The sequence below is a fragment of the Orycteropus afer genome, unplaced genomic scaffold (assembly GCF_000298275.1).
Source record: "Orycteropus afer afer isolate SDZICR_OR568_19922 unplaced genomic scaffold, OryAfe1.0 scaffold00014, whole genome shotgun sequence".
Classification (NCBI taxonomy): Eukaryota; Metazoa; Chordata; class Mammalia; order Tubulidentata; family Orycteropodidae; genus Orycteropus; species Orycteropus afer.
Genome location: NW_006921601.1, coordinates 3,714,315 through 3,733,029, shown reverse-complemented (window position 1 = coordinate 3,733,029; position 18,715 = coordinate 3,714,315). Strand labels below are relative to the sequence as shown.

The window sequence follows — 18,715 nt, the reverse complement described above, 5'->3', positions numbered from 1 at the left end:
GAGGATGTGGAGAGATTGGGACTCTCATACACTGCTGGTGGGACTGTAAAATGGTCCGACTATTGTGGAAAACAATATGGCAACTCCTTCCAAAGTTGGAATTAGAAATACCATTTGACCCAGCCATTCCATTACTAGGTATATATCCTAAAGAAGTGAGAGCCATGACAAGAACAGACATATGCACACCAATGTTCATTACAGCACTATTTACAATAGCCAAAATATGGAAACAACCTTGATGTCCATCAACTGAGGAATGGATAACCAAACTATGGTACATACACATGAGGGAATACTATGCAACCCTAAATAATAACATAAAAGCTGCAAAACACAGCATAACGTGGATGAACTTGGAGTCCATTATGCTGAGTGAAATAAGTCAATCACAGTAGGACAAATATGGTATTAGTCCATTATTGTAAAAGTCAAGGAAAGGTTTATCTATGAAAGGAAATTTTCTTTGTTGGCTACCAGGGGTGGGAGGGGAAGGGAGGGAACACTGTTAGATAGATAGAGATAAGTACTGGTTTGGGTGAAGAGAAGGGCAACGTGCCAAATGTGAGTGATCAACATGGTGGCATTGAGGAAGAGGAAGACATAGAGAGGTGCATGGGAGGTTCAGACAACAAAGATGAACCCTTTTGCACATACAGTACTGAATTGTCAGTGAAGGCAAACATGGGTATACAGGTGGATAGATGGATTAGGCATGTCTATGTAGAGGGGAGTGTACCCAAGACCATGTATAGGGTTGGTAGACCATGGTCCTATAAGTGTATTTGTATGATCAGTAAGAATTCTCAGGTGTATAGTAGAGCTGACAAGGGACAAGTTTCTAGTCAGTTCTTGGTCACAGCCAGTTACCCAGAGGGAGCCAGTAGTCACTTCGGTGGCCTCGGGACCATAATCGCAGGGGACATCAAGTTCAATTGGCATAACATACTATGCAAAACATTGTTCCACCTCCTAATTTGGTAAGTAGTGACTGGGATCTTGAAAGCTTGCCAGCAGTCATCTAGATGCAATGATTTGTCTCTCTTCGTCCAGAGCAAAGAAGAATGAAAAAAACCAAAGATTCATGGAAACAATTAGTCCTGGCAACTGGCACACCACGCGATCTGCAGCCTATATGACTATGAGACCAGAACTAGATAGTGCCTAGCTACCATTGTCAACCACTCAGAGGAGGATCTATGTAGGAGATCCTGGAGAGAGAGGTAGAACGATGTGGAACAAAACTCAAAATCATTTGGGGGGGAAAAAAAAGGGAGGGGGGGACCAAGTTTGTTAGTCTGATAGAGCTTGGTGGAACCACTGAGACTATGGCCCCAAGCTGCCCTTTGGGTCTGGAATTGAATTCACACCTGGGCTCCCAGCCAAACAAAGGATAGGCATATGAGTTGAACATTTACATTAGGTAGATACACTCTTTGGAGAGAACAATCATGGGAGAAAGATGGGCTGTTTATGCACAGGGTGACAACTCAGGGGGCAGGAGTACACTGAGAGATGGACACAGGGAAGAGGTAACTATTGGGAGGAAGTGGGAGGGGAGATGTTGTACTGTGGTAAATTGTAGTTAATGTCATGAGACAAAGTATATGTGAGCTGCTGTATGGAAAGTGAAGTTGCTCTGTAAATTTTTACCCAAATCACAATAAAAGAAAAAATATAGGTGAGATAAAGGACAACTAACCTTAGAAAGCTTTCCACAATGTCTGGCCCTTCGTCTTGATAGTTGGCGAACTGTATGTACAGTAGATGTTGTGGGCTATTTACCCAGCATTCATTCTTCCTCTTTTCCTTCTGAACACTACCCATCTCTCCCCAGCTCCAGAGGAGGGCCTGATTGGTTGAAAAATTATCCTATTCCCCTTTGCCAGGTATAGCTGCAGAATGGGTAGTAGTCCAATTCTGGTCAATGTAATACAAGAAGTCTAATGAGGGGATTCTGAGAAAAGTTGTCTGTCTCCTAAGAAAACACCAAGAAAAACTCTCTCTTCTATCTCTACAAATTGTTGAGCCTGGGTAGGAAACCTGGAACTGCCACAACCATCTTCCTACCACCTTAAGAACAAAATCAACAGGGAAGATGGCAGAGTAAAAAAGTGGGAAAGACCTTTGATTTTCATAATCTCACTAAACATTACTTATCTACTAAAATCTATCATGCCCAAGGTCTGCCCTACCTCTGACCTAACTGATAAATGAAATAATTCATTTCCTTATACTTTAAGGCAGGAGTTTTTATTTTCTTGTATCCAAAATCACCCTAACTGATAAAGTCCATGAACTTGTTTTTCTACCTACATACTCTAGATAAGACAGGTCTGGTTCTATTTCTTCCCTTGTAGACTGGAGATCACTACTAGGAGAACCTTTCTGAAATTGTTTGTCCTTTATCCCACATTTCCAGTTTTGATAACCCATCTACTTCCCTTAAAGACTAGCAGGCCCATGGGCTTGGGTGAGAGACAGTAGGAGAAGGAAAGCTAGGAAATCTGTATTTCACTTGAGGGACAGGAAGTAGTTGCAAGGTAAAGAGCTTGAAGGGTTGGAGCAGCAGTTAAAGGAATGCATGAGGTGACCAGGCTCTAGTTTGTGGTAATGAATATGGGACAGAGGGATTTAGCTGACAGTAGAGCAGCCATAGATTATTAACTCAGTGCATAGTATATGTAACCCCTGAAAAAAACTCACCATGTTTGCTCTTCTCTGACCCTGGTTTCCTTGCCTCAGGAGAGAGGCAAGTAGAACAAAGGCAGGGGAAATGTATAGTTTACATTTCTTGATTAGGCTCTACACTCCTGGGAAAGACCACCCAGCAGGGGACGAAGCTGGGTGGAAAGCAAGAAAAGGCCAGGTCAGGAGGTGCACAGATGAAGGAGCAGCCCCAGTCAGTGGAGGAATGCCATAGACCATCACTTTATTTTCCCCAGGGATTCCTTAAGCAAGCTACTCACCAAGCTCTCCACAAACCACTCCTTTATGTAGGCAGCTGTTGGGCCCGGAATCTGGCTCAGGAGGGCCGTTCTCTCCTGAGGATGCTCCAGCATCTCCAGCGCCAGCCTCAAGTCCTCGATGAGATGGAGCACTGGGAAGGGGTTCATGCAGGAGGCCGGGGAAGTGAGTTCAGGCTCACAGCTACCATCACTAATATCTGCACCTGTTTTAGTGCCTGGAACGAGAGAGAGGTGGGAACCTTAGTAAGAAGGGTGGACATCATGGGCAAGGAACTGAGCAAGATAAAGAGCAAGGTAGTTAAAGGAGAAGGAAAAGGGGATAAGAACCCTAGAAAGACCACATCCGCCTCAACATAAACAATCACTCACAATATAAATTCTACAGAATTCATCTTTATCTAACCTTGGACTGGGCATGGTAGGAAAAGACATGTCAGAGATGGATGACTGTGTCCATAGGGATATGGAAGTTTACATAGTTAGACAACTGGAGAAAACACAAACTAGCACTCACAAATAATCAAAAGCATGCAAATTCAAGCGATGAGCTACCATTCTTTTGCTATTAGATTAACAAAGTTGTTTGTTTTAAACATGAATATAGTAGGTTGCACAGATGGCCACCAACAATTCATTCCATTTTTTCCATGGTATGTGCATTTTCCACTCCTCTGGGCTGGCCAATGACTTGCTTTGATCAATACAATACAACAGAAGTGGGCCTAGGCCTTAAGAGGTCTGACAGCTTCTGCTTTCCCACTCTAAATCACTATGTAAAGAAGTCTAGTTGCCCTACTACAGAGACAGCCCTAATCTAATCATTCCAGCCATCCCAGCTGTGGTGACAGACATCTAAGTGAAGCTATCTTGGGTCCTTGAGCACCCAGCCTCATAAAGATCAGGGATGAGCCATCCTGCTGAGCACTGCTCAAATCATGAAATTATGAACAAATTAAATGGTGGTAGTAGTTTTAAGCCATTATATTGGTTGGTTACACAGACATAAATGGTAAACAATTAAAATAGTCATTTTAACGAAGTTTAATGAGTTGAATAGTTTCTGAATTTTCCCAATTAGGAGATCTCTATATTGCTAGACATATTTATATTCTTAAGCTTGTATGAATTATTTTGTTTATCCATATCTCATCTTCCCATTATGGGCTATGGGGTCATGGACAGCAAAGTCCATGTCATATTTAGCTCAGTTCCTAGCATGATGCTCTGTGTCCAGCAGAAATTGAACACAACACTGACTTAATGCCTGCACTTGTGCTTAGATAAATAACTAAAGGGGAAAAGTGTTTGGGTTTCCTCACAGCCCTGGGCTATCAGGTCAGCCCTTTCAAATGTGATATGACCCAGACAGGACTTTTGTCTTTCTAAACTCCATCACTTAAAAATTAAATAAAATAAATAAAATTTTTGCATAAGTGATAAATTTTTCAAACAAAACAGCGACAACATAGTCTCACAAGCATTTCTATACTTCTTTAAGCAATAAGAAACTCTTTAGAAAATACAGTTTAGATGGTGGAATTTCTAGGGCACTTGGATTGTTTATAAAGCCAATAGGAGAAAATTTTGAAATCAGGACTGTGCTGGAAAATGAGGGCTGTAGGGTTACCACAATCATGGTTACAATGCAGTCCTGACGCCTCATTCCAGGTCCCTTTATGTGCCCAAGAGCCAACTTCCTACTTGCCATGGCAGTCAGGCTCTTGGAATAAAAAAAATCCACACAGAAGGAAACAATTACTAGTTGATTGCTGGTTTGCTTTCCGAAAGTACATGCTACAGGGAATCATAGATGACAATCCACAAGCAAAGAAGTGGCCCTGGGGACCTAGGAAACTGCCCAATCACCTTCACTTGGATGTGTGCTCAGAATTTCTAGCTCCTACAAATACAATTTTGAGTTAACTGGGAAGCACCACAACCAAACTTCAGGGAGGAAAGTAGGCACAAGCAGAGTGAGACTCCCACCTCCTAACAACTGCTGAGTACTCCCTCTCCATTCTGAAGACACTGTAATGTCAACACATATCCATCCAGTTTCATCACGTTAATGCACTTTTGCATCTGCTGTTTTATAAATGTAGGATGAGTTAGGCTTGGGGTGGGGAGGTTGAAGGTGAACACCAAGGTTTTCATGAACCTTTATAACACTGTGTGACCCTGGACAAGTCTTTTCTCTTCTCTGGGATCCTCCCTGCCTTAAAGCTTTGGGATTCTTCCCTATTGCTCAAAGTGTGTATATGCATATGCGAGTGCATGTGTACCTGTGCATATTTTTGCATAGATATATGTGTGTACAAGTCCCTAAGTAGAGCAAATGGTGTGCGCTTATCTACTAACCTAAAGGTTGGCAGCTCAAACTCACTCAGCAGCACCACCACAGAAGAAAGGCCTAGAAACCTACTTCTGTAAAGAATACAACCAAGAAAACTCTATGGAGCAATTCTACTCTGTAACATGTGTGGTCGCCATGAGTCGAAACTGAATTGACAGCAACAGGCTTTTTCTAGTTGTTGTTCATGTGTGTAAGTAAACATAAATGTCTTTAATCTATATTTCTTTCGTAATTTACATTTATTACTTTATCAAAATTGATAGCCCAAAAAAATGCTAGATGAGGGATGTGAAAAGGTAACAATATAGGAGTGATAATTTGTCCAAAATCTACTTGTAACATCAGTGATAGCAAAGCCCAAGATGATAAGCTCCACTTGACTTTAAATCTAACAATCAGATACGGTCACAGGACAAAAACTAAGGGAAGAAGAAACTTCTAAATGCTACCTTGGTTTGGGGATATAAATGATACTGAACAAATAGAAAGGCATCAACACAAGGAGAGACAGAACGATCCTAAATTTCTTATCCTAGGAGATATGATAATCAGACTCCAAGAGCCCCTTTCTCCCCTTCCCCCACCTCCACAATAACTCCTGTCTCTTGATCTTCATGCCTTTATGCAGTTCCTTCCCACATTATATCAAAGTTAATCTATGTGACCAGTATAATACAGCAGAACTGATGGAATGCCATTTCCAAGGCAAGATCATAAAAGATTACGACTTCCACCTAGTTCTCCTTCTCTTGGATCATGCCCCTGGGGGAAAGTCAGCTGCCATGTTGTAAGGACACTCAAGCAACCCTATGAAAAAGTCCATGTGGTGAGGAACTATGGCCACCTGCCAATAGCAAGCAATGAACTGATACTTTCTGCTAGCAACCATATAAGTGAGCCATCCTGCAAGTAGATTCCCCAGACCCAGCCAAGCCTTCATATGACTGTGGTCCTGGTTGACATCTTTACTGGGATCTGATGAGAGACTCTGAGCCAAAACCACCAAGCTAAACCACTCCTAAATTTCTGGCCCACAAAAACTGAGGCATAATATGTGTTTGTTGTTTTTAAGGTGCCATGTTTTGGGTTAATTTTGTACAAAGCAACAGATAATACAATAGCTATACAAACAACTCACTCCTCGGAAGGAAGGTTGGGCAATCCTACTTCCGTAGTGATACTGCCTCGGAAACCCTAGGAGGGGTCGCTATGAGTCGGGGCCGACTCGACAGCACATAACAACAACAACAACAACAATACAAACAACTAAGAACATTCTGAGAAGTGTAATCAAGAGGAACTTACCCATGCAATATTATGAATATATGGCTAAAATTACTCTTACAGGGGGAAAAAAATAAGGTCTTTATTTTACATCATACTCAAAAATAAAATTTAGACAGATAAGGATTACATGTAAAGAAACGAAACCATAATAACAAAACAGAGAAGACAGATTAAAATTATCTTAGAGAAGAATTTTATAGGTAGAAAAGCAATGAAGGCATAAGCAAAGAGAACAATAAATCTGACTACATAAAATTAACTTCTGTAACATCAAAAACACAATAAGAATTAAAAGAAAAATTATAGCCTGAAAAAAACCTACTTGTGACAATTATAACAAATGATCAATATATCTTTAGTATAAAAAGAACCTTACTTATCAATAAAAAAAAGTTCCAATTTGTTTCTTACACATAGAATAAAGCTTCTATAATCAATTTTACATCAAACTCAATTTTTTTTACATCATACTCAATTTGTTTTTTCCAAAAACAAAAAAATACAAGTAGACAATAAAAATAGGGAAAAAATCGTTTTTCACTAGCAAATAGGACATGTATAATAACATTTACTTTTCATCTACGAAAAGTTTTTTGCCTAAGGCACTTGACTGCTAACCAGAAGGCTGGTGGTTCAAGCCCACCAGCCACTCCTTGGAACGAAGGTTGAGCAATCTACTTCCGTAGTGATACGGCCTCGGAAACCCAAAAAGGGGTCGCTATGAGTCCGGACCGACTCGATGGCACATGTTCTGGTTACTGTAATAGTGCCGCTCTGACAAGAATATATCACAAATGGGATGGCCTTAACAGGAGTTTATTCTTACAATTTGGAGGCTTTAAGTCCAAGTTCAAAGTGCCAGGCTCTAGGGGCTGGGTGAAAGCCCCTCAACCATGCGGTCCACCTCAGCCTCCGGCTTCTGGCCCACTAGAGCTAGAGGTGTTTCTTCACTCAGACAGCTGCTGCCTGCTGAGGCTGAGAAGCCTCAAGTTTGACAAGTAAAAAGGCACAGTCCCGATGTTATCAAACCACACACACGGCAGGCCATTACTTAAGTCCATTGTAAGTCCCAAGTTCGGCAGACATGGTAGGCTGCTGAGCAACGACACAGCTACGTGCAGGGTCCAAGTGTGCCATAGGCTAGAGACCATTCCCAAGGCTTCTCCTTAAATCAGGAAGCAGACCACATCCCAAGGCAGCTACTCAGCTGCTTGTGGTAGATCCTACCATGGAGTTGACTGCCATTCTCATCATGGGGAATAACTACCACCAGTTGCCCAGCCACTTAACCAGGCCCAGCCAAGTTAACACACCACATAACCACCACAACACATAACAACAACAACATGATGTTTTAAGTGAAAGCTTACATAGCAAATTAGTTTCCCATTCAAGAATTATACACAAATTGTTCCATGACATTGCTTGCTATCCCTGCAATATGTCAGCACTCTTCTCATTTCCATTCCTCCAGTTCACCTGCCCCTTCTTGCCTTCTCATCTTTGCTTTCAGGGAAATGTTGCCCATTTGGTCTTCATATAATTGATTGTTCTAAGAAGTACATTCCTCACGAGTGTTATTATTTCATAGCCAAACTATTACTTGGCTGAAAGGTAACCTCTGGAAGTGGCTTCAGTTCCAGGTTAAAAGGGTGTCTTAGGAGTACCTCTAATCTCTATCAGTCCAGTAAGTCTGACCTTTTTTTTTTTTTTTCTTGAAATTATTTTGAGTTTTGTTTTACATTTTTCTCCCAATCTATCTGCAACCTTCTATTGTGTCCCTGATCAGAGTGGTGGATGGGTAACTGGGCACCATCTAGTTCTTCTGGTCTTAGGATAGAGAAGGGTGTGGTTAACATGAGCCATTAGTCTTTTGGACGAATTGTTTCCTTGAGTCTTTGGTTTCCTTCACTCTCCTGTGCTCCAGACATGAAAAGACCAATAGTTCCATCTCAGATGGCGACTCACAACCTTTTAAGATCCCAGACACTACTCACCAAACTAGCATGTAGAACACTATCTTTATGAACTATGCTATGCCAATTGACCGAGATGCCCCCCAAGACTATGGTCCTCAGCCTTCAAGTCCACTAATTCAGTCCCATGAGGTGTTTAGATATGTCTAAGAATTTTCCCTTACTGTATCCCCATATGTTCTATTAAATATATGAATATATATGTTGTTGTTGTTTGCCGTCGAGTCGGCCCCGACTCATAGCGACCCCTCCTTGGGTTGCCGAGGCAGGATCACTACGGAAGTAGGATTGCCCAACCTTCCTTCCGAGGAGTAGCTGGTGGGTTTGAACCGCCAGCCTTCTGGTTAGCAGTCAAGTGCCTTAGGCACTATGCTACCAGAGCTCCTATGAATATATATAGTGTACATATAAATAAGTATATATAGAAATGCCCACAATTATACCTATATATAAGGAGCTCTGGTGGCATAGTTGGTAAGGCATTGAGCTACTCACCAGAAGGTTGGCAGTTCAAAACCACTAGCTGCTCCATGGGAGGAAGATGTGCAATCCACCTCTGTAAAGATATACAACCTATATATGGGGGTCACTATGAGTTGGAATCAACTCAATGACAGTGGGTTTGGGTTTTTTGGATACCTATATATGCACAAACAAATCTGTCCTGAAAGAAGTGCATCCAAAATGCTCCTTATAAGTGAGAATGGCCAGACTTTGTCTCACCTACTTTGGTCATGTTGTCAGAAGGAACCATTCCCTAGAGAAGGAGATCATGCTTGGTAAAGTGGAGGGTCTGCAAAAAAGGGGAAGACCCTCAACAAGATGGATTGACATAGTGGCTGCAACAAGCGGCTCAGGTATAGCAAGTATTGTGAGGCTAGTGCAGGACAGGACAGTGTTTCGTTCTGTTGTACAGAGGGTCACTATGAGTTGGAGCCAACTTGACAACATCTAACAATAACAACATATATAAATGTGCTAGTATTCCCATAGACCCTCCCACACCTATGTAGCATATACATCTATCTATATAGCCATTCACAAATTTTTGGTTATTATTGTTGTTGCAAATGTATGTTACAGCAGCTATGGTAGCTGTCCTTTATTCTTCTGTACCTCTCAGTATCTTCATTTTGCGAGGTCACATTTTGCTGACTTCTCTCATATTATGTATTCCCTTTCCCTTCACCAGAATTAACACATCTATTATCTAGTAAGGATCTCTGGTGGCAAAGTGCCTAAGGCATTTGACTGCTAACCAGAAGGCAGGTGGTTCAAACTCACCAGCCACTCCTCGGAAGGAAGACTGGGCAATTTACTTCTGTAGAGAAACCACCTGGGAAACCCAAGGAGGGGTCACTATGAGTCAGATCTGACTCAATGGCAGTGAGTTGTTTTTTTTTTTTTTAAATCATCTAGTAAGTGATTCTTCCTTTCCTGGTAACCATCAAAGAATGGTGCCTTCTGTGCGTAAATCTATTCTTGACTTTTTATAAAAGTGATTCTGTACAAGGTTTGCCCTTATGTGATTGACTTATTTCACTCCACATCATGTTTCATGGACTCATTGTTATTTTTTATCCTTTCATAGTATTTCATTGCATGTATGCACACATTTTGTTTATCCATTCATACTGATGGTCACTTAGGTTATTTCCATCTCTCTGTTATTATGAATAATGCTGCAATGAACATGGCTGTGCATATTAACCACCATTTTGAAGTTGAAAATACAGTAATATTTAATGTTGGCAAGTGTGCAATGAGAAGGATATCATTATACATTATTAATGGACAGAAAAGGTTCTCTCAACCTTTCTGAAAAACAATTTAGCAAGATACAGTAAAAATATTCATGCCTTTTGGCCTAGAAATTCCAATTCCAGAAATCTATCTTAATGAAATATAATCAGGTACATGGTCAAAGATTCCTATTAAGAATGATCTCAATAGTGTCTCAATTGTGAAAAATTAAGGGGAAAAAAATTGCTTATTAGGGGATCTGTGTAGGAGATCCTGGACAGAGTGGGAGAACAATGTGGAAGAAACTCAAAATCTTTTTTTTTTTTTTTAAAAAAAAAAAAAAGGACTAGGTTTGCTGGTCTAAGAGCCTGGTGAAACTACTGAGACAATGGCCCCTAGCTGCCCTTAGGTCTGGAATTGAACCCACTCCTGTGGCTTCCAACCAAACATAAGACAGGCATATGAGCTGAACATTTACATTAGGTAGATACGCTCGTTGGAGAGATCAATCATTGGAGAACAAAAGGCCAGTGTATGCACAAGGAGACCACTCAGGGGGCAGGAGTGCATAGAAAGAAGGACACAGGGAAGCAGTAACTATGGAGAGGAAGTGGGAAGAGAGCTGTTGCACTGTGGGATATTGTAGTAAATGAGACAAAATGTGTATCAATGCTGTATGGAAAATGAATTTGCTCTGGAAATTTTCATCTAAATCACAATAAAAATTTAAAAAAAAAAAAAAAAGATCCTTTGCAGCATATTTTCCCATTGCAGTATGTCATTTGATTTCTTAACTGCTGCTTCCACAGGCATTCAAGGAAAATGAAATCTTTGACAACTTCAAAAAGAAAAAAAGAAAGCTTATTAGGTGAATGCTTAAATAATTTATGGTTCATTCAGAGAATATAATTTTTTACAGTTGCCATCAAGTTGACTATGACTCATGGTGACCCAGGTGTATAAGAGCAGAATTGTATTCCACAGGGTGTTTGTTTTGATCCTTGCTAAGTCTTTAATTTTTTCCTTTATTAGTTTTTTTCTTTAAATTTTATTTATATTATTGACAATAAACACAGCAAAACATATACCAATTCAACATTTTCTACATGTACAATTTAGTGACATGGATTACATTCTTTGAGTTGTACAAACTATCTCACCCTCTTTTTTCTGAGTTGTTCCTCCCTCATTAACATAAACTCATTGCCCCCTAAGCTTCCTATCTAATCGTTCAAGCTGCTGTTATCAATTTGATGCCATACAGATAGTTCTTAAAAGAGCACACTGCTCAAGGCAGACCTTTTTAGTAGTTAAGCTATTGTCTGATTTTAAGAAGACTTCAGGCGATATTTTTTGTTTAAGGTTTCAAGATTATCTCAGGACAATAGTTTCAGGGATTCATGCCTCCTCCATGGTTCCATAAAGTCTAGAGTCCATAAGAATTTGAAATTCTGTTCTGTATTTCCCCCCTTTTGATCAGGACTCTTCTATGGAATCTTTGATGGAAATGTTAAGTAATGGCAGCTGGACACTATCCAGTTCTTCTGGTCTCACGGCAAAGAAGGCACCTGTTCATGGTGGCAATAGCCACATATTCCATATCTTCCTCCTATTCCTGACTCTCCTTTCTTCCTCTGTTGTTCTAGGTAAATACAGACCAATTGTTGTGCCTCGGATGGCCACCTGCAAGACTTTAAGACGCCACACAACAAACTAGGAAACTACACAACAAACTAGGAGGTAAAACAGAAGCACTAAACATGTTATTAGGCCAAATAACTGGGATGTACCATGAAACCATGACTCTAAGCCTCTAAACAAATGAACCAAATCCCATGAGGTGTGTACATACGCAGCCTCAGCAGCCAATTTTTTTAGGGGGGAGTCACTGTCGTGACATAGGGCCTAAGGCATTTGACTGCTAACCAGAGGGTTGGTGGTTCAAACCTACCAGCCACTCCATGGAAGGAAGATGGGGCAATCTACTTCCATAAAGATGTACCACTTCAGAAACCCAATGGGGGTTGCTATGAGTGGGAACCAACTTGATGGCATTGAGTTTGGTTTTTGGTTTGATTAAATATATCTATCACACAACTTTTGCCAATTCTCCACAGAGTTCTTAATGGTGATTTCTGAGAAGTAGATCACCAGGCCTGTATTCTGAGGTGCCCCTGGATGGACTTGAATCTCTAACTGACATATGTGTGTGTGTTTGTGCACACATGTATGTGTCTAACAGAAATTAGGGACATATATACACTTCCATCTACCAGGAAGACAGAATTCTAAACTTGCATTTATGAAATAAAAAATACAGCTCCAAAATATGTAAATATATAAGGAAAAATATCCGGAATTATAAGGAGAAGAAACACCATTTAGTAGAATAATTCTAATATGTATTTCCCTGAAACTAATAAGATCAAGCAAACAAGCAAATAAAAATAAAAATCCATAAGGACTGAGAAGATTTAAACAAGTCAATTAGCAATTTGGATATTATAGACAAATATAAGACATTGCACCTAACAATTGGAAAAATTCACAACCCTTTCAAGCACACTGAGCTCTGGTGGCCTAGTGCCTAAGGCATTTGACCACCAACCAAAAGGCTGGCAGTTCAAACCCATCAATGACTCCTTGGAAGGAAGATTGGGCAACGTACTTCCGTGGAGACACCCCCTCAGAAACCCAAGGAGGGGTCACTAATGAGTCGGAATCGACTCAACAGCAGTGAGTTATTTTATTTTTTTGTTTTCGTTCAGATGGAACATTAGTGAAAACTGACACTGTTCTAATCTAAACCATAAAGCAAGTATCAATAAACTGCAATGAATCAGAATCATAGAGACCACTTTAACACCAACACAATTAAATTAGAAGCTGATTTAAAATGTATTTTATCTGGAGTTTTTTATTTGGATTTTGAAACAGATACATCAGAGAAAGTAGGAAAGAAAATGATAAAGGACAGATATCAAGGAAATCATATATGTAAATTAACTATAGATATATAATATGTATATGTTGTTGTTGTTATATATATATATATATATATATATATATATATATATATATATAAGGAGTTCCTGGTTAACATACTCACTGCCAACCAAAAGGTTGGTGGTTCCAGCCCACTCAAAGGTGGCTCAGAAAAAAGGCCTGGTCATCTCCTTCTGAAAAATCAGCCATTGAAAACCCTGTGGACCACAATTCTACTCTGGCACACAGGAAGTCACCATGAGTTGCAGTTGACTCAATGGAAACTTGTATAACAATATTATGTAATAATAGGAGCTCTGGCAGTGTAGTGCCTAAGGCACTTGACTGCTAACCAGAAGGCTGGTGGTTCAAACCCACCAACCACTCCTCGGAAGGAAGGTTAGGCAATCTACTTCCATAGTGACACTGCCTCGGAAACCCAAGGAGGGATAAGCTATGAGTTGGGTTCAACTCGACGGCACATAACAACAACCACAACATTATGTAATAATATACAGACATAAATACACATGCAATGGACACATACAATGGAGACTATTAGACTCCAGTCCCAAAAGTCAATTATTTTAAAGTAATTTTAAAAAAAGATAATCTCTGTCAAGATTGATCGAACAACAGAGAGAAGGCATAAATTAACAATATTTGGAATAAAAAGACAACTACAAGTGTAGCAAATCTTTTATGATGGCCAACTTTATGCTAATAAAATTGAAAACCTCAGTACAATTGACCAGTATCTAGAAAGATATAACTTGCCAAAACTCAATCAAGAATAAATTAAAATCTGCTTATAACAATTAAAAAAAGAAAACAGGTCCACACGGTTTTGCAGGTGATATCCTATTACTGAAGCAAGTATTTAAGAAACAAATAATAATTCCAATCTTACCCAAACTCTTCCAGAGAACAGAAAATGAGACTACACTCACTCCCACAAAGGCATGAGAGATGGGCTCTGCCAGCAAGAAAGAAAAAGTTAAATAGTAGGTGTTGAACAGTGGTTGTCACAGTGAGCATTCTTTCATATCTCAGCTCCTCTGTTGTTGTTATGTTGTTATATGCTGTGGAGTCAGACGTGACTCATAGCGACCCCTCCTTGGGTTTCCGAGCCACTATCACTACGGAAGTAGATTGCCCAACTTTCCTTCTGAGGAGTGGCTGGTGGGTTTGAACCACCAGCCTTCTGGGTAACAGTCAAGTGCCTTAGGCACTATGCTACCAGAGCGCAGCTCCTCTAGAGATCCCCAAACCTTCGTTTTTGACGCTTTTCTGAACAAAGTATTACCACGGTTTTCTTAACTGATGGCGTAGTGCCTAAGGCATTTGACCACTAACCAGAAGGCTGGTGATTCAAGCCCATCAACCACTCCTCAGAAGGAAGGTTGGGTGATCTACTTCTTAGTGATACTGACTCAAAACCCAAGGAGGGTTTGCTATTAGTCGAATCCGACTTGACAGTGCTGGGTGGGTGGTGGTGGTAGTAGGTCCCACTACTCTGTCACTAAGGAGCCCTGTTAACTCAATGGTTAAGTGCTTGGCTGCTAACCAAAAGGTCAGTGGTTGAACCCACCCAGCAGTTCTGCAGGAGAAAAGACCTGGTGATCTGCTTCTGCAAAGATTACTAAAAACCCGTTGCAATTGAATGAGTCCAACTCATAGTGACCCTACAGGACAGAGCAGAACTGCCTCTAGTTTCCAAGGTTGCAATCTTTATGGAAGCAGATGGTCACATCTTTCTCCAGTGGAGTAGCTGGTGGGTTCAAACCACTGACCTTTTGGTTAGCAGCTGAGCGCTTAACCATTGTACCACAAGGGCTCCTTCCATAAAGATTACAGCCTATGGGGCTGTTATAACCTATGGCACAGTTTTACTCTGTCCTATAGTGTCACTATGAGTTGGAATTGACTCAACTGCACATAACACTCTTATTACTGATCACTACACTATGCTGACCAACCTCAAAGAGAAAGTGGACAAGGCCAATTAAGGACTGTTCAGAACATGGACTCATCGCCAGCCTTAAATATCCATGGCCAATGTGAATAATCTCAGTGTTGATGAGAACTTTTCCTCTGAGCATTCTTTATTACAAGCACAGACACTAATCAGAGTTGGCAGAAAGGCCCTGAGTAAGTTTTTTTTGTTTTCAAACTGTCATGAAACAGAATCCTTTTAACTGTTCCTCATTAGTGGGTACAGTTGATAGATAACTGTATGACTAACCTCCTCCCTCAGCAAAGAGGAATAAGTGGTCCTCTGTGTCCTGACCACATGGCTCACTGGCACTACTCTAGAAGTGACCTTAAGCAGTCACTGAACCTGTTATTCCACAAATTAAGCCCTATGCATTAATTAATTAAGCCCTATGCCTTTGTGGCAGTTGCTCAAGTCATCCAGAGGGATGTAATTAAGCAATATACAGTTGAATTGGAATTGTCATCATTGTAATTCAATTATGTTGTTATTTGTGGGCAGAATCACAGGGACTAATCAGGAGAAGACCAGATCAAAAGTTAACATCCTACTGGAAGCCATAAAAAATGTTCTTTTGTGTTAGAAACAAATCATTGTTGACTTGGGGTCTGGGAGTCTTATAGGGAATAGTCATATCTTCCCCATTTTCTAGTATAAAATTCTGGGGGGTTCCCATCAAGTATAGTCAAACCTGATATTATACCTATTAAAGATTTCAAGAATTCAACGTTACAAGGGGTTTAATACTCTTATTTCTGCTTACATTTCATTTTGCATTTACAAGATCCAACCTCTATTTCACATGCCTCCCAATTCACCGACGGCCTTGAGCTGAATGTCACCACGCTGTGGTTCTAGAGCGTTGTGTTTGACACGTATTGCATTAGATTTTCTTCTAAGAGTACTCCAGATCTGTTTGTTTACAGAAGTGGTGGTGTCTTGCATCTTTTGCTTTGTTTCGATTGGTTCTTTTCTTTACCAGTATTTTGGGGAGAGAAGAGCACACTTTTGAATTAAGATCGCGTGCTATAAGTACTCAATATAGAACATCTAACAGTGGAAAAAAAAAAAAAAAAAAAGCAGCAGCAGCCAATCCAGTTGCCATCAAGTTGACTCTGACTCATGGCAACCTGTGTGTGTGAGGCTAGAACAGTGCTCCCTAGGGTTTTCAATAGCTGATTTGTCAGAAGTAGAGAGGTTATCTTTCTTCCTAGTCTGTAAGTTCCACTGAAACCTGCTCAGCATCATAGTAACACACAAGGCTCTACTGACAGGCAAGTGGTGGCTGCCCTTGAGAGGTATTGAGCAGAATAACCCAGGTCTCCTGCATACCAAAAACCAAACCAAACTCACTGCCATGGAATCAGACCCAATTCATAGCAACCTCTCCTTGGGTTTCTGAGGTGGTATGACTACAAAAAGTAGACTGCCTAATCTTCCTTCCGAGGAGTGGCTGGTGGGTTTGCACTGCCAGCCTTCTGGTTAGCAGTCAAATGCCTTAGGCACCATGCCACCAGAGTGCCTCCTGCATAGATGGTGAGAATTCTACCACTGGACCATTATTGTTCTTTAAAAGAACTTAATTTTAGTAATTGACAAAGGTAAAAATATCTAGTTGTGTAGAGTTATAATTATTAATAATTACTGAAGTAATATTGTCCATGTTCATGAGAATCTGTTGTTTTTTACATAAATGGTTGTTATCTGGGGAATTGAGGAAGCCTATACAAATGTCTTCCAATTAAATAAATGCTAATTGTGTTTTATTTTAATTTTATTTTTCTATTGAGATTTGGGTGAAAATATACAGAGCAAATTCACTTTCCATACAGCAGTTCACACACATGTTGACTCATGGCATTGACTACAATTTACCACCATGCAACAGCTTCTCTCCCACTTCCTCCTGATAGTTACCTCCACCCTGAGTCCATCCCTCCATGTACTCCTGCCCCCAAGCTGTCTCCCTGTGAATAAACAGCCCTTCTTTCTCCCATGATTGTTCTCTCCAAGGAGTGTATCTACCTCAGGTAAATGTTCAACTCATATGCCTGTCTGTTGTTTGGCTGGAAGCAACAGTTGTGTGTTCAATTCCAGACCTGAAGGGCAGCTAGGGGCCATAGTCTCAGTGGTTCCACTAGGCTCTATCAGACCAGCAAACCTGGTCTCCCCTTCCCCCCGCCGCAAATGATTTTGAGTTTTGTTCCACATTGTTCTCCCTCTCTATCCAGGATCTCCTACATAGATCCCCCTTCAAGTAGTTGACAGTGGTAGCCAGGCACCATCTAGTTCTGGTCTCATAGTTGTATAGAGCAGATTGTATGGTGTACCAGTTGCTAGGACTAATTGTTTCCATGCATCTTTGGTTTTCTTCTTTCATTCTTCTTTGCTCTAGACAAGAAGAGACCCATCTTTGCATCTAGATGGCTGCTCGAAAGCTTTTAAGATCCCAATCACTACTCGCCAAAGTAGGAGCTGGAACAATATATTGTGTAATACGTTATGCCAATTGAGCTTGATGCCCCCTGCAACTATGGTCCTGAGCCTACCAGTTCAACTACTCAATCCCTCTGGGTAGCTGGCTATGACCAAGAAGTAACTACAATCTTGTCCCTTGTCAGCTCTACTATGCATCTGGAAATTCTTATAGATCATACAAAAACACTTATAGCACCATTGTCTGCCAACCCGACACATGGTCTTGGGTATGCTCCCCACTTCATAGACATACCTAACAGTTCAGCCTGTCCACCCATCTATCCACCCATATACCCATGTTTGCCTTCACTGATAACACAGTACTGTATGTACAAAATGGTTCATCTTCATTGTCTGCACCTCCATGTACCTCTCTCTGTCTTCCTCTTCCTCAATGCCAACATGTTGATCACTCACATTTGGTACACTGTCCTTCTCTTCACCCAAATCGATACTTGTCTCTACCTATCTAATTGTTCCCTACTCTCCCCTCCCACCTCTGGTAACCAACAAAGAAAATTTCTTTCCATAGATAAACCTTTCCTTGACTTTTACAACAACACGCTGACACAATATTTGTCTGTGATTGACTTATTCCACTCAGCATAATGTTCTCCAAGTTCATCCACATTACGCAGTGTTCTGCAAATTCCACATTATTCTTTAGGGTTGCATAGTATTCCATAGTGTGTATGTACCATAGTTTGGCTATCCATTCCTCAGTTGATGGACACCTAGGTTGTTTCCGTCTTTTGGCTATTGTAAATAGTGCTGTGATGAACATGGGTGTGCATATTATCTGTTCTTGTCATGGCTCTCACTTCTTTAGGATATATACCTAGTAATGGAACAGCTAGGTCAAATGGTATTTCTAATTGCAACTTTTTAAGGAATTGCCATACTGCTTTCCACAGTGGTTGTACCATTT

At 40.6% G+C, this 18,715-nt stretch overlaps 1 protein-coding gene across 1 annotated transcript in view; it reads right to left on the bottom strand.

Annotated features, from left to right (window-relative positions):
• PPFIBP2 (PPFIA binding protein 2) overlaps nt 1-18,715 on the bottom strand; it is a 138,757-nt gene that overhangs the window by 102,649 nt on the left and 17,393 nt on the right. The window contains 1 exon segment of the mRNA XM_007954702.2: nt 2,970-3,184. Coding sequence (XP_007952893.2) covers nt 2,970-3,184 — 215 coding nt within the window.